Genomic DNA, 14,747 nt, shown 5'->3' with positions numbered 1-14,747 from the left:
AACACAACTAGTGAGAAGCACCAGGCTTCTGAACCAGAGATACAGGGTTCTTTTGTCAAAGAAGGAAAGGAAAGAAGTCCCTGTAGATTTTACTCTGCTAGTCATTGCTGAGTATAAGAGGTGGCACTCATCTCTGTTTTGAAGCCACGAGCCAGTACCATCCAAAGATGTTCCTGTAGTCATATGGCCATCCAGAGCACTATTTCCTCTTACTCGCATTTGCATGCTTTTGGACTCCTAGGTGGGCAGGAGCTACTCAAAGACAGGCCCTCAACCTGTCATGTGATGCTTGGGTCTTGAACCTGAACTGTCAGCTTTCCAGCTGAGAAACTCAAGATGCTTAACCCCTGAGCCATCACACCACCCTGATTCAGAGAGAATCTTCAGAAATCATGAATATGCTTCCTTCTTACCATACATGCATTGTTGACCATGTACATCCACACTGCAGAACATTAAGGAGACAGCTGAGAAGTACAGTAACTTAACAGAATACATAAGACTTAACATGAGGCCCTACTTGTTAAGAAGGTTACAGAGGGTTGCCCTTGATTCTAAGAAAATCTTGTCCAGTATTATAAAAACAGAAGTGATACCACTGATAAGATTACAAAACAATATCAGATTTTGGAACTCCACATATGGAAAGGGACCATTCACTACGACCCATTCACCACTGCCAGTTCAAAGCCACCAACTCACCACTGACAACTGGCTGCTTCCAAATCACTGCAGGAGAACTTCACAGAGCAAACTCATTGCAAGCAGCTGAAGGGAGAGCCAGGTGGGCAGATGAGTGAGCTAGTGGGCAGAGCTGAGTGTGTTGGTATGAGCAGTGAAGAGAAGGTGGCAGCCGGGGGGCTTCCCATTTTTACACTCCCCACCACTGCCTCACTGGGGTTGAAGCGTCTGCTGCCATGGCAGGCTCAGAACCACTGCCACTGCCATTGCTCCAAGGCCAGTATGGTAGCAGCATCAGCAGTAGCTCTGAGTGGCAGGTCCCAGTCCACTGTGGCAGCAGCAGAGAATGGGAAAATGGGAAGATTCAGCTGCTGCCACCTCCTGGCCACCTGCCCCGACTGCCACTGGTATCCCCAGCATCTTCCACTCAGAGCCTACCGCAGCGGCACTGGCAGCAAGGGGTTTGAAAATGCAAAATCCCCAGCCGCTGTGCTATGTGCTCTGCCCACCTGCTTGCTCATCCACCTGCCCAGCTCTTCCTCCAGCCACCTGTGGCGAGTTGTCCCTGTAGCGTTATATTGTGGCAACTTGGTGGGAATGAATTGGCAGAGGCGAGCTGGTGGTGGCAAGCTGGCCATGGCAAGCTTACTGCAGCAAGTTGTCCTTTTACTAGTCAAAGATAAGTAGATAAGGAAATAGTAATAAGTAATTAGATTACTCTGGTTTATCAAGTAAATGAGATAGAAAGAATTACTGCTTATGAGAATCATAGGGCTGGGAGAAATCTTGGAGGTCTTCTAGTCCAACCCCCTGCGCAAGGCAGGAGACTTTATACTATTCTGGGCAAATCTTTTACTGAAAACCTTCAGCAATGGTTACAGTTTCTCTTACGTGCCAAACCAGATTATATACCCCCAGATCTTAAGTTCATACCTTTGTTTAGAACATTGTAGACTTGGCCTTCACTTATATTATTTTCACTAAAGGCATCCACATCAGAGCAGACCTCTGGGCCATCAGAGAGGAAGGAGATGTTGCTATGGGAGCAGGGTGACTCAGAGGTAATATGGCTACTGGAAGGGGTCACTGAGCGCCCTGGCAGTTTTGCTTGGAGAATCTTGATGGATTGTTCTTTCTGGAGCTCCTTGTTTATCCTGAGGAAAGGCAAACCTTGAAGATTACCAAAGATAGTGATACAGCCCACTTTTTCAGTTTTAGGATATGTACTCCGTCTCTCCCCCCCCCTCTGATTCTGTGATTTTTGATCAACTCTCACAATCTGTAAGTGAGCTAAATAATCCCATGAAGAATATTAGGGTTCATTGCACAGTCAGCAAGATATTCAGACTGTTTTTGGCATTTTTGTGCACCTATCAAATTCTTCCCAAGGACATGGGATAGGCAAATGTGATGGTGTATGTAGGATTATTATTATTGTTATTTTTTTTAAAAAAATCCCATTTATATCCCGCCCTTCTCCAAAGACTCAGGGCGGCTTACAATCTAAGAAGCACAAATCAATGTGCTTAGCAATAGCCTTCATTCTATGTATATGCCTGCTTATTAGGGCTTTTGGGCCCCCCCAAGTGGCATTTTTACAAAGTCAGCTTATTGCCCCCAACAATCTGGGTCCTCATTTTACCTACCTCGGAAGGATGGAAGGCTGAGTCAACCTTGAGCCTGGTGGGACTTGAACCTACACTAATTGCAGGCAGCTGGTGTTACTTAAGGAGGCATTAGCCCACTGCTCCACCAAGGCTCAGTAGTTGTTGTTGTTATTATTATTATTATTATTATTATTATTATTATTATTATTATTATTATTGTTGTTGTTGTTGTTGTTGTTGTTGTTATTGTTTTTGTTGTTGTTGTTGTTGTTGTTGTGGCTATAAAGGATTTTATACTGGTATGGAATAGATTCCAGCACAAGGAATTCAATAAATTGAGGTGCCCTGTAGAAAGATAACTGTTACTTGATAATTTGAAAAGGGAGTTTTTCTTGAGGCAAACAACTTGGCCAAAAGGATAATAAATAAATAAATACAAATGAATAAATACAAATAAATAAATACAAATGAATACTTATCGAGTGGCAAACTATATAGCTTCATGGACTTCATACAAACTACACAGAAAAATGAATGAAGGTAATTTGGATAATTCCAAAATAAGCCCGCATTTAGCAATCCATAATAATTACCTCATAAGCAATTCATGATCTGTTTTGTCCTCCATGTTTAGATCATTTCCTAAAAACAGAATTTTTTAAAAAGTTAGTGATTGTACAGCTTCTCTATCACGGGACCTTACTGATCACTTGGTATGCAATTTAGCCTCCCCATATGCTTCTTTTAGTGCAAAATTAAAAACAGAGAAACATGGAGCTTACAGAATAAAAAATATTCCATTCCAATGTTTCCAACTAGCTTCCTTGTTAATTTTTAAGTTTCTCATATAGTGTGCCCATGATTCTATAGTTTTCTCCATAATCTATGTTGGACATAAAGGTAAAGGTTCCCCCGCACATGCATGCTAGTCGTTTCCAACTCTAGGGGCCGGTGCTCATCTCTGTTTCAAAGCCGAAGAGCCAGCGCTTGTCCGAGGACATCTCCATGGTCATGTGGCCAGCATGACTAGACGCCAAAGGCGCACAGAACGCTGTTACCTTCCCACCGTAGTGCTCCCTATTTTTCTACTTGCATTTTTACATGCTTTCGAACTGCTAGGTTGGCAGAAGCTGGGACGAGTAACAGGCACTCACTCTGTTACGCGGCACTCGGGATTCGACCCGCTAAACTGCCGACCTTCTGATTGACAAGCTCAGCGTCCTAACCTACTGAGCCACCACGTCCCTTTCATGTTGGACATACTACGACCTTATAAAGCCTAATTGTAAGCTTGCTTTGACCTATGGTTCCATTAGCTGCTTTGGACATACTTTTGTTAGGCTTAACCTAATGAAAAAGTGGATAAGTAACTCCCAGATTGTTAGGTTGTGTTTGTGTTTATGGGATTTCCCACTTTGCTCTATTATTGAGGGGTGTGTGTGTGTCTGTGTGTCTGTGTATGTCCTTGTATCTGAGTGTGTGTGTATGTGTGTGCTTTAGCGAAGAAGCAGGCGAGACAGCAAAGTTAAGGAACTTAACTTTATTTACGAACCAGGCAAACAACAGAAGAACATGACTCCTATTTATACTGGCAGCTGTCAACAGGTTAGCCAATCAGGGCTGAGCCGGGTTCCCGCGCCGTTCGCTTCCGCCAATCGGAGCCGGCTGGTTTTGACAGCTCGGAGCTGTCATCGGTAGCGCGTGCAGAACTGTCAGTCGGTTGGCGCCTGCGTAGTTCTGTCCGGCAGCTTTTGACAGCTGTCAAAAGCTGCCGCGGCTTTTACCTCAGCCCTGTTAATATCTATTATAACATTAATAATATGTGAATACATAACACCCCTTACCCCTCCCTCTGACTGAGTTGATGTTTCCCCAACTGTTTCTTTTTTGGGTTTCCCCATTCGAAGTCTTTCAAGTAGGCGGGGGGTCTTTTTATTCTTTCGGAGCGCCGGGGGGTTGCCTCAGCTGGTTGTTCCCTTTCCCCAGGCGTATCGAGATCTGGCTCAGGGGGCATGGGGCATGGCTCCGTTGTTTCAGCGTTGTTTGGAGCGGGGTCTTGATGTAGTACATTTTGATCGGGGGGGGGTTTGGCGTGATAGTGTTTGCGGCGGGGCTTCTGCCTGCATTTCGTCGTTCCCCCTTTCCCCTATATTTTGAGGGCTGCGACGCCGAAGTTGGTCGATGTGTCTGCGGATGTGGGAATTGTGTCCTGTGTCTATGATGTATGACAGGGGACCAGTTTGTTCAATGACAACCCCCTGTGTCCATTTGTTGCCCCCTCCGTAGTTCCTTGCCCAGACAGCTTGCCCTGTGCTGAGAGTCCTGTGCTGGAGGGGCAGTTCTGGGTCTGGATGGGATCTGTCAGGATGTAGACGGTCCAGTCTGGTAGTTAGTCTCTTGCCCCAGCGAAGCTCTGCTGGAGACTTTCCTGTAGTTGTGCATGGGGTGGTGTGTTGCGATAAAAGGAATTGAGCAAGTCTGCGGTGCCAGTTGCCGGAGATGATTTTCCGCAGTGCCTCTTTTGTTGATTTCACCATCACCTCTGCCAAGCCGTTCGTGGATGGGTGAAAAGGAGCCGTGGTGGTGTGCCTAATAGAGTTCGCCGTTGTGAAACTTTGGAATTCGTAGGAAGTAAATTGGGGGCCGTTATCGGAGACTATTACATCCGGAAGCCCATGTGTTGCGAACAACCCCCTTAAAACTTGTATTGTGGCTGCTGAAGTCGTGCTAGTCACTGGGGCCACCTCCAGCCATCTCGAATAGCTATCCACGACTATTAGGAATGTTTGTCCCTGGAATGGACCTGCATAGTCTATGTGGATACGTGACCAGGGTGTCTTTGTAGTTTCCCATCTGTGTATGGGAGCCTGGGGCTGGGCTGCTCTGACAAGTTGGCAGGGATAGCAGCCGGCTACATGCGTTTCTATCTGCTTGTCTAATCCTGGCCACCAGACATAGCTTCTGGCCAGAGCCTTCATTTTGACGGTCCCTGGGTGACCTTCATGGAGGCTTTCTAATACCTTAAGTCTGTGTTTTTCAGGTATTATTACCCTGCTGCCCCATAATAAACATCCCTGATGGGTGGATAATTCCTTTTGCTTTAAAATATAAGGTTGGAATTCTGGGTCTGGGGGTGTGGATTGCCAGCCAGACGTGACATAGCCTAAGACTCTGCCTAGTGTTTTGTCTGCAACAGTGGCTGCAGAAATGTCCTTAACCGATAAAGGGCATTCAGGCAGATCTGAGATAGCCAGTATCTTCCCAGCTGGTGCTGGGTCTGGGTCGATTATTGGTTGGGGCAGTCTGCTCAGGCCGTCAGCATGGCCCATGGTTTTCCCTGGTTTGTATTCTAAATTGAATGAATAGGCTGACAAAAAGGTGGACCATCTCAGGATGCGGGGAGATAATATTTGGGGCGTTAGTTTGTTTACTGTAAAGATTCCTAATAGGGGCTTATGGTCCATAAAAATGGTGAAATGTCGGCCGTATAGGTAGTCATGAAACTTTTTTACGCTAGCCACTATAGCTAAAGCCTCTTTATCAATCTGAGCGTAATTGCGCTCAGGTTTTGACAGCGTTCTGGAATAGAACGCTACAGGGGTTTGCGTTCCTTCGTTAGTTAAGTGGCTTAGGACTGCTCCGATGCCGTAGGGAGAGGCATCGCAAGCCAGACATAAGGGTAGCTGTTCGTTGAACAGTGCTACCGTTGCATTGCTAGTTAGTAAGTTTTTTAGGAGATTAAAACTTTTATCGTGCTGAGGTGACCAGTTCCAGGGTTTGCCTTTATCTAATAACCTGTGGAGGGGTTCAGCGATGGAGGCTTTGTGAGGCAGGAAGGTATGATAAAAATTAACCAACCCTAGGAAGGCTTGTAGTTCCTGTTTATTTTTAGGGGTTGGTGCTGTTTTAATGGCTTTAATTTTTGTTTCAGTGGGGTGAATTCCCTTTGCGTCAATTTTAAACCCTAAAAACTCTGTTGAGGGCACCCCTATGGAGCATTTGTCTCGTCTTAGTTTAAGGCCAGCCTCCCTGAATCTAAGGAGCACCTTTGTTAATTTGTCAGCTAAGTCGTTTTCTGATTTCCCTGCAATTAAGATGTCGTCGAAATACGGACAGACCCCAGGGATCCCTTTCAGTGTTTTTTCCATGATTTCTTGGAAGATCCCTGGGGCTGCAGAGATGCCGAATTGAAGGTGGTTAATTTTAAAAGCTCCTTTGTGGGTTACTATTGTCTGCGCTAAGGCGGTTTCAGGGGTGACAGGCAGCTGTAAATACGCCTGCGCCAAGTCTAACTTGGCGAAAATGGCGCCTGACTTAATGGCCGCGAGGATGTCTTTGACAGCCGGGAGCGGGTAGGCATGGGTGTTTAAAGCGCGGTTTAGGGTCGCTTTATAGTCAGCACATATTCTAATTTGGCCATTTGGCTTAATTGGGGTCACTATGGGTGTCTCCCATTCTGCCCCTTCTACTGGTTCTAGGACCCCTAAGTTAGTTAATTGGTCTAGTTCAGTTTCTATTTTTTCTCTTAAGGCGAAGGGAACTCTTCGCGCCTTGATTCTAACAGGCATTACATTAGGATTTAGTTTTAATGATACAGGTGGCCCTGTGTATTTCCCAAGTGAGCTGTCAAAGACGTCCGCGAATTGAAGGCAGACGGATTTGAGGTGACCTGTCTTTCCGCATCCATGGCACTTGGCACTGCGGAACCGGCACGTTGCTCTCGGGTGGCTTCCGCCGCAACTGGCACACTTGGCCCTGTTTGGCTGGTAGTTAGCGCCCCTCTGGTTGTTGGCAGGGCCCCCTCTGCTGTTGCGTGGCAGCCTGAGTCTTTCGAACCGCCGCTGCACAGCATCGATGTCCATGGAGCCGTCGTCTTCTTCGGGACCGCTGAAACCGCCGTCCTCCTGGTGCACAGACCCGCTGGGCCCGCTGTCAGGGGAACGTTGGTTGTCACCGTGGCTGTCCTCGTAGGCGATGACTTCCCTCGCCACTTCAGCCAGTGTCAGTTCGGGCTTGGCGATCAGCTTTCTCCTCAGCCGCTCATCTTTAAGCCCAATGACGATTTGGTCCCGGATTCGGTCCTCTAAGTCCGGGAACCGACATCGCCGTGCGGCGTGTCTGACCCGGGTTATGAAGTCATTGGCGGGCTCGTCAGGGAGCTGTATTCTTCGGACGAAATTTACCCTCCAGAAGAGCTCTGACTTCGTGGGCATGAAGTGTTTACTCAGCCCCTCGGTGAGATCAGCGTAGGAGATCGTGGCGATAGGTTCTGGACTGAAGAGTCCCACAGCGGCGGCGTAGACAGCGGGCTCGCTGAGCCAGAGGAGGGCGGCTGCCTTCGCCCGGTCGTCTGTAATCTTCTTTACCACCAGGTATCCTTCTACCTGGCCCAGATGAGATTCCCAGCATTCTGGGTGGCGAGTGTTGAACTCTCGAATGTGGCCGTGGTTCGTCATGCTGTCTGTCTAGTCAAGGGTGCAGCTGCTTGCGTGTGTGGGATAGGCTCCCAAGTGACTTCAGCGAGTGACTAGCTCAGGCTAAGGGAAAAAATCTCTTCTCCCCTTAGGCGGTGACTTCAGCTATGCAAGCAGGCATCCCACCTTCGTCGCCAGTGCTTTAGTGAAGAAGCAGGTGAGACAGCAAAGTTAAGGAACTTAACTTTATTTACGAACCAGGCAAACAACAGAAGAACATGACTCCTATTTATACTGGCAGCTGTCAACAGGTTAGCCAATCAGGGCTGAGCCGGGTTCCCGCGCCGTTCGCTTCCGCCAATTGGAGCCGGCTGGTTTTGACAGCTCGGAGCTGTCATCGGTAGCGCGTGCAGAACTGTCAGTCGGTTGGCGCCTGCGTAGTTCTGTCCGGCAGCTTTTGACAGCTGTCAAAAGCTGCCGTGGCTTTTACCTCAGCCCTGTTAATATCTATTATAACATTAATAATATGTGAATACATAACACCGTGTGTGTGTGTGTGTGAGAGAGAGAGAGCATTAGTTTTAATTCCATGTTTCATAGTTGTGAAGTATCGTCATCTTCAAATAGTCAGCATCCCTCACTCATTTAGTTGACATCCCGGGCTGAGGCCAGAAATTCCTACCCTTGTTTTATGGAGTTTAATCAGGCCCTAAACTCTAATGCGAAATAAGTTCCCCATATATCTTTCAATATCTCTACTGAGGTATCTGTCACTGACATTAAATTTCTTTCTGTAGCATTTTAAAAATACTGTTTTTCAGTAAATCCCTCCATAAGATAGAGATCACCAAACTAGGATGTGGACAACTTTTCAAGATGTACAAGATGTACATCTTTTTGGAACTGTACTCTTTATGTTATAGTGCAGAAGTACTGATGAAAAAATCTATGGGAAATGTATTTCAAAAACCCAAAAATAAAGCTGATTTAAACTTTGTCTGTGCCTATTGAACTCACCCTGGTTCAGTTTTCTGGCCAATCGGTCTGCCAGTTGGTTCCCTTCTGCAAGTTGCTCACGGAAGCTCTGACCCAAGTAGTAGTCAATGTCAGTGCCTCGTAGAAGCTCTTCAAAGGATTTGATGGTGTCCTTGAAGAATTTGTTTAGCATATGAGACACGCCTTGTCCCTCTCGCAGCAGCTGGCGCAGATGGGAGAGCTCCCGAGCCTGAGTTTGGACTAACGAGTCATATTTCCTTGGGGAAAAGAGAGCAAACCAAAGTTATTAAATGATCCAACTTCAGGACAAGTAAGAAACAAGGATTTTTCTGTACACTTTGTCCCATTCACCAGAAGGACATCCATACCTGAAGTATCTCATACATTCATCATAGGGGGCTGAATTCACTTTCTCATTCTGGAGTGAGTTTACAAATTCTTAAGCGGAGAGTGGATAATTCAGAAATGATTCATATATTACATAGCATAGTGTTTTATATTAATTTTATCTAGTACTTATCTTGCAGTAGTTCTCATGCAGGGAACTATTGTTTGGAGTTACCAGAAGAAAGGAAGCTAGAGTAGAGACTTAAACTGCCCAGTGATGTTTAGTTTGATCATACCATCTGCTTGAATATGTAAAAGCCAACCTCTTAATGTAGGTGCTTTATTGGCCATTCTGATTTTGCAGAAACCTTTCACCAATGCTCTGTCAGACTTAGCTGATCATATTTATCCCTGCACCCTGGAATGTCCTACCCCAAGGAGGCTGTACATTTCAATTCCTCTGGCAAAAATTCCTTTGGCTTAGTCTCATTCAGATGAGCTTCCAACAGGGACACTCTCTGTATAAGTCTGGCCAAATCTTTGTTGGGCTGGAGACTTGGTGGGCAGAAAGTTCCAAAGCTATCAGATTGCCAGCCTTCATCTTCATCAATCATACTGTGGGAAGGTGAATTGCCCAGAGTGTAGCCTTGCTTCAATTGGAGTGGCTGATCTCCCATAGAACCATAGTCGCTGGCAGTGGATACAGAGTGTACACAACTTTGTAAGTTCTGAATAACTTCGTGGAAGCTTTGCAATTGCATCTGGAGGGCCTGAATATGCTGGCGGAGAACTGGAGCATCATCACATTGGCTGACACCCAGGAATGCTTTCTGTTTTGCCAGTCTCTTTAGAGGGGGCTCCAGTGATTTCTTCCAAAAGTTTAGTTGCTCATCATGATCTCTGCATTCTGAGTAAAACAAAACAACAACAACAACAAAAGACTAAGAATTAGGACTAAACAAATAATCGAGGCTTCCAGGCTAATTGAGTTTGAATCACAGCAAATTCCAATTTTCTGTATCTCTTTTGTTTGTAAATATCTACAATTTGCATGTACAATGATGACCAAAATGGAACTTTGAAATATGTTTTCTGTACCTTCTTATATTAAGAACTCTTTGCTTAAGATTGTTTAGGAGTCCTTTATAAGTCAAACAATTGAAAACATTAAGGATGGCAACCAGAGGAACATCTTACATTACCAGGGCTTGTAGCCTCCTCCCTGTCAGCCTCATTTTCACTTCTCCCACAGGTTTCATAGCCCAGGTCTTGAATATCCACCTGCATCTGCTTGTTATCCTGCTGTACCGTAGGTTCACCTGTCACAATATATGCTTCAGTTATTTTCCGTTGATCTTCTGCCAGAAATCCAGATGCTCACAAGATATTGCATGCACACTATTAGTTTGGTTTAAATCTTAGTAGGAAAGTCCAGCAAAAGACAGGAATTGTTAAATGAGGTTTGGAAGACTCCATGTGCACATACTTATGATTAGGTACATTAAAAAAATTACCATGATAGCAAATTTAGTGAGATTATCCAAAAAGATATTCATGATAGAACCACTAGCTACCACAGATATCTGCCTGTTCAATAAAGAAACTACACAGGTGGTCTGGAAACCTCTCCTACTTTTTATGTGAAGTGCTTATATGTATGAGGTGGCTGATTTATGTTTTTCAGCTTTGTTTAATCTACTATGAAGACCCACTGTTATGTAAACAATTGCCATTCCAGAAAATTCTACAGAAAGGAGGAAAGATCTCTTGAAACATCCCCCTATTGCTGTGCAAGCACAGGACTTTTTGAAGTTTAGAAATTATTTGGCCACATTGCATATTGTGTTTAAAATGAAAGTAGTATATTTTTAAAGACTTGGATTGAATCTAATTATATAATTTTTTATAAATTTCGGACATCCCTAGCTGAAATATCATGTTTTGTCAACTCCGAAACAGGAAAATATCTCATTCATTAAAGCTATCAACCACAATAGAATATTAACACAATTTCCATGTACAGCCTTGCCATTTTTCAACCTTCTCATGGCATTTATTATTATTTTTTTGGATACTAAGTAATATTGATTTCAATTCACTCTGATATATTGATATTTCGATACAAATTGCTAAACTATGCCTTTTAGCATTTTCTTATTTCAATTTCTCCCTTAAATAATTTCACTGGGTTTATTTTTAATTCCATTCACTCTGCAGGAGTTCCTTTTGTAAAGCTCTTTTTATCTATTTCAACACACGGTTTTTACTTCTGTCACAATCCTGTATTTTCTGGGTTTCTTTTAATCTTTACTAAAAATGAGGAATATCTGTGTGCTGCCACCACATGGCTGTGTGGAGAAATCACAATGTGGGCAGTCAGACCCTCCTACCCTATGATGTATATCCTTTTCCCCTCCCCTTTCTGAGATGGACTTCCTCCTCCTTTGTCCCTAGAGAATCTCATTACCAGCAAAACATGTGATACCAAGCAAACTCAATAGCAGATCTTGGGAATATCACCATTTTCTAACCTTGGGAACATCTTGGGAATATCTTGGAAATGCTATATGAATACCATCTGAATGCAACCACCTATTGTATTCCATTCTACATGCAATAAAGGTATTTCTATATAAAAGGTGTTTTCTACGAGTTCAAACTATCTGGAGAGATCTGTTAATGTTAAGGAAATTGCGTATTTAGACCATAGAGGTCTTATCAAGAGATTAATTAAAGTACAACAGCTTTGATCCAGAATAATCTGGATGTGAAGCTGGCAAGAAAGCTTTGTTATGGGCTCCCTCTTTGGAACTCAAGAATACATTCCTTTGGTTTAAGGAGGGACTAAGCAGCTAAAACAACAATAAAATTAAAATATTAATACTAAACAACACCCCTCCCCCCAAACTAGCAAACAGTACAGATACTTTGTAATTTATCTCTGTTAAATGTCATTCTGTTATTTTTTGCCCATTTCTCAAAACATTTGTCTCTTCCAGGTATTAACTATTTAGCCTAATTTTATGTCATCTATGCATACTGTACATTTGATAAGCAATCCCTTCATATTTTCATCCAAGTAATTAAAATATTGAAGAACTATTCAGCTTATCACTTTGGGTGGTAATTTTACTCACTGAGTAGGGCTTTTAATTGTTTGAGCTGGGCTATCTGTGCCTGGATGATGGCTTCTGACACCAAGAGTCTGTCTTGTAATTTGTGACACTGTTGCCTGCATTGGGTTTGTTTGGACTTCTGGACAAAACCACTTGATACTCTGCATTCTTCAGCCTGCAAGAAGAAACATGAGTGCTTCATCCATCCAAAGAAATGGCCTGATAGATGTGGGTGGGCTTTGCATTACTTGGCCTAGAAGATATATGGTGTCAGGCCTGCCATCTTCAGCATCTTTCGCTTCGCTGGCATTCAACCATAAAATGCAAGGGTGGGGAGACAATTGGGGAAGTAAGGCATGGGATTGAGCAGGAAAAAGGGAGGGAGATGACAGAGTGACAGGAAACAGAGGTTTTGATCTGGACTAGACAAGCTGATCAAGGACAAAGCCTGAGAATGGTATGTGAAACAACACCAGAGAAGCACCAACCTTCAAAGCCGTTCCCAAAACATCAAAAACAGATACTATTGGACACTAATGGACTGGTCAAGAGGCCCAGGTGGAAAGGGAAAATTGCAACTTTTGTGTGGGAATACTGAGATCCAGCTTTGCTTTTTTCTGTATGCCTGACTTTCGTAAAAGAACTTTTAACTTCAAGAAATGGAGTCGAGGATCTTTCTTTCCTAAACATCTGAGTCAGGACCAGCCTGACAGATGGACAATGTATGCTGCACACTTGGTCAGGCAGGGATAGTATTTTGCAGACCCCCATCAGCCAAAGAATTTTGACTGGCAGAATCTAGGAATGGAGCCTTTTCTGCCATTGCCTCTGCCTGGTGGAACATGCTTTCTCCAGAGGTGAGGTGGGTCCCATTCTTTCAGCCTTCTGGAAAGCCATAGAAACATGGCTCTTTGCCCTTGTTTGGGGCGTGTAATTGAGATGGCAACTGAGGGGTTGGTTGGTGCCCTGATAGCCCTTCCTCCCACCTTATGAGATTCTTAACATCTCTTACATCTTTTAAATTATATATTTTTTAAATCCTTTTATTATTTTACTGTACAGATTCTCTCTGCCAGGGAGAAGGGGGTCTTAAATATGAGAAAATAAATATTCTCTCAGGAGGGTTTATGATACAGAACAGGCATGGCTAAAGTAAGCAACAGCCACGGCTGTTTTAATTTTTTATAAAAAGAATATTGCATTTAATTTGCACTAGTTTGTTTGCAAGTAGAACTTGGTAAATGAGCATAGGTGGGTTTTGTTCACTACTCAAATCCCCTTTCCAACAATCCACCATATTTCCTGGCTATTGAGCATGATTAGTTTTCACCGACTATTTGAGATTTCTCACACCACCATAATTTAATTCTCTATGATAGAAGATAGCAGCAATCCCAGCTTTGGCCTATGAGTAGCAGCTGGAACCTAATTCACAGAGGACCAAGCTTAGACTTTTCTAATATAGATGACAAAAGGGCAGTATGATCCACAGGTGAATAGGCATTACTAATAAATGGTGGCAGGTGCTGGTTTAATCAGTTTCTTTAAACCCTGATCATACCTGGGTTTCTTCTGGGCTGCCCATAATTTGATTGGGTGGGCAGTGCAACAATGGTGAATGGTCATGGAGAGCTTGGCAAGTGCACTGCCCTTGCTCATTAATCAGAGCTGTGCTAGCTGTCATATGGTGAATGGTGGTGCCTTTGCATCCGTGGTTTTTTAGATTCAATTGTTCTTCAAGGAGGCCAATCATAATCTCTGAGGTGTGCAGTTTCTCTTGCAGTTTCTTGATATCCCTCCTCAAGTCCTCTTTATCTTCCTTTTCATCCTCTTTCTCCCAAACCTCTGACAACTTTGCTTCTCCAATTTGTTCCTTGAGTTCTGCATTCTCGAGACAAAGACTAAGCAGGGCCTTCCTGTTGAAACACAGAGATTGACATTGAGAATGAAATATTATTTAACACTCCCCTGGTGGTTATTCAGTCTACAGATACTTCTTCAGTTATCGCTCTGCCATTAATAACAGAACAAATATTTTGAGACTCCATCAGTTTGAAGATTGCCCCTTTAGTTTGTTTCAGTAAAAAAAAGAACAGAGGTTCAGTAGCACGTTGCCTGCATGTAGAATGTCATCAGTTAGAAATCTGGCAGAAATAAGCTAATTTGTTCTTAATTATTATTTTTATCTCCTTGAGCTATGTACTTTTTTACATGATTCTTAAAAAAATAAGGACTTATTTAAAAAGAAAAACTCAGCTGAAAAGTGGGTAAATTGGGAAAAGAAAAATAGTAATTAAACAACAAAAAGAAAAGCCATTTCCCCGTATTGCAAACAAGTGGTTTTCTATAAGCCAGGCAACTATTATATGCACCATGCTACTGAATTTCCTATGTCCTAATACAGGTAGTCCTCAACTTACAACAGTTCATTTAGTGATTGTTACATCACTGGAAAAAGCGACGTAACCAGTTTTCACATGACCATTGCAGCATCCCCATGGTCATGTGATCAAAATTCAGAGAGCTGGCAACTGACTCACATTTATGATGGTTGCAATATCATGTGATCACCTTTTGTGACCTAACAAGCAAAGACAATGGGTAAA

The 14,747-nt window shown here is 43.6% G+C and overlaps 1 protein-coding gene across 5 annotated transcripts in view; it reads right to left on the bottom strand.

The window, feature by feature from the left end:
* Positions 1–14,747, bottom strand: part of LOC310637193 (myomegalin-like) — a 113,072-nt gene that overhangs the window by 16,743 nt on the left and 81,582 nt on the right. For all 5 annotated transcript variants that reach the window (XM_083357524.1, XM_083357525.1, XM_083357523.1 and 2 more), the window contains 7 exons: positions 13,703–14,057; positions 12,163–12,316; positions 10,228–10,344; positions 9,458–9,932; positions 8,720–8,955; positions 2,882–2,930; positions 1,615–1,835 (listed from right to left, as the gene is read on the bottom strand). In XM_083357524.1, the coding sequence (XP_083213650.1) occupies positions 1,615–1,835; positions 2,882–2,930; positions 8,720–8,955; positions 9,458–9,932; positions 10,228–10,344; positions 12,163–12,316; positions 13,703–14,057 (1,607 nt within the window). The remainder of the gene's footprint in view (positions 1–1,614; positions 1,836–2,881; positions 2,931–8,719; positions 8,956–9,457; positions 9,933–10,227; positions 10,345–12,162; positions 12,317–13,702; positions 14,058–14,747) is intronic.

The sequence above is a fragment of the Vipera ursinii genome, assembly GCF_947247035.1.
Source record: "Vipera ursinii genome assembly, chromosome: 3".
Taxonomy (NCBI): Eukaryota; Metazoa; Chordata; class Lepidosauria; order Squamata; family Viperidae; genus Vipera; species Vipera ursinii.
The sequence above is the reverse complement of the archived record's forward strand: the minus strand, read 5'-3'. Positions and strand labels throughout refer to the sequence as shown.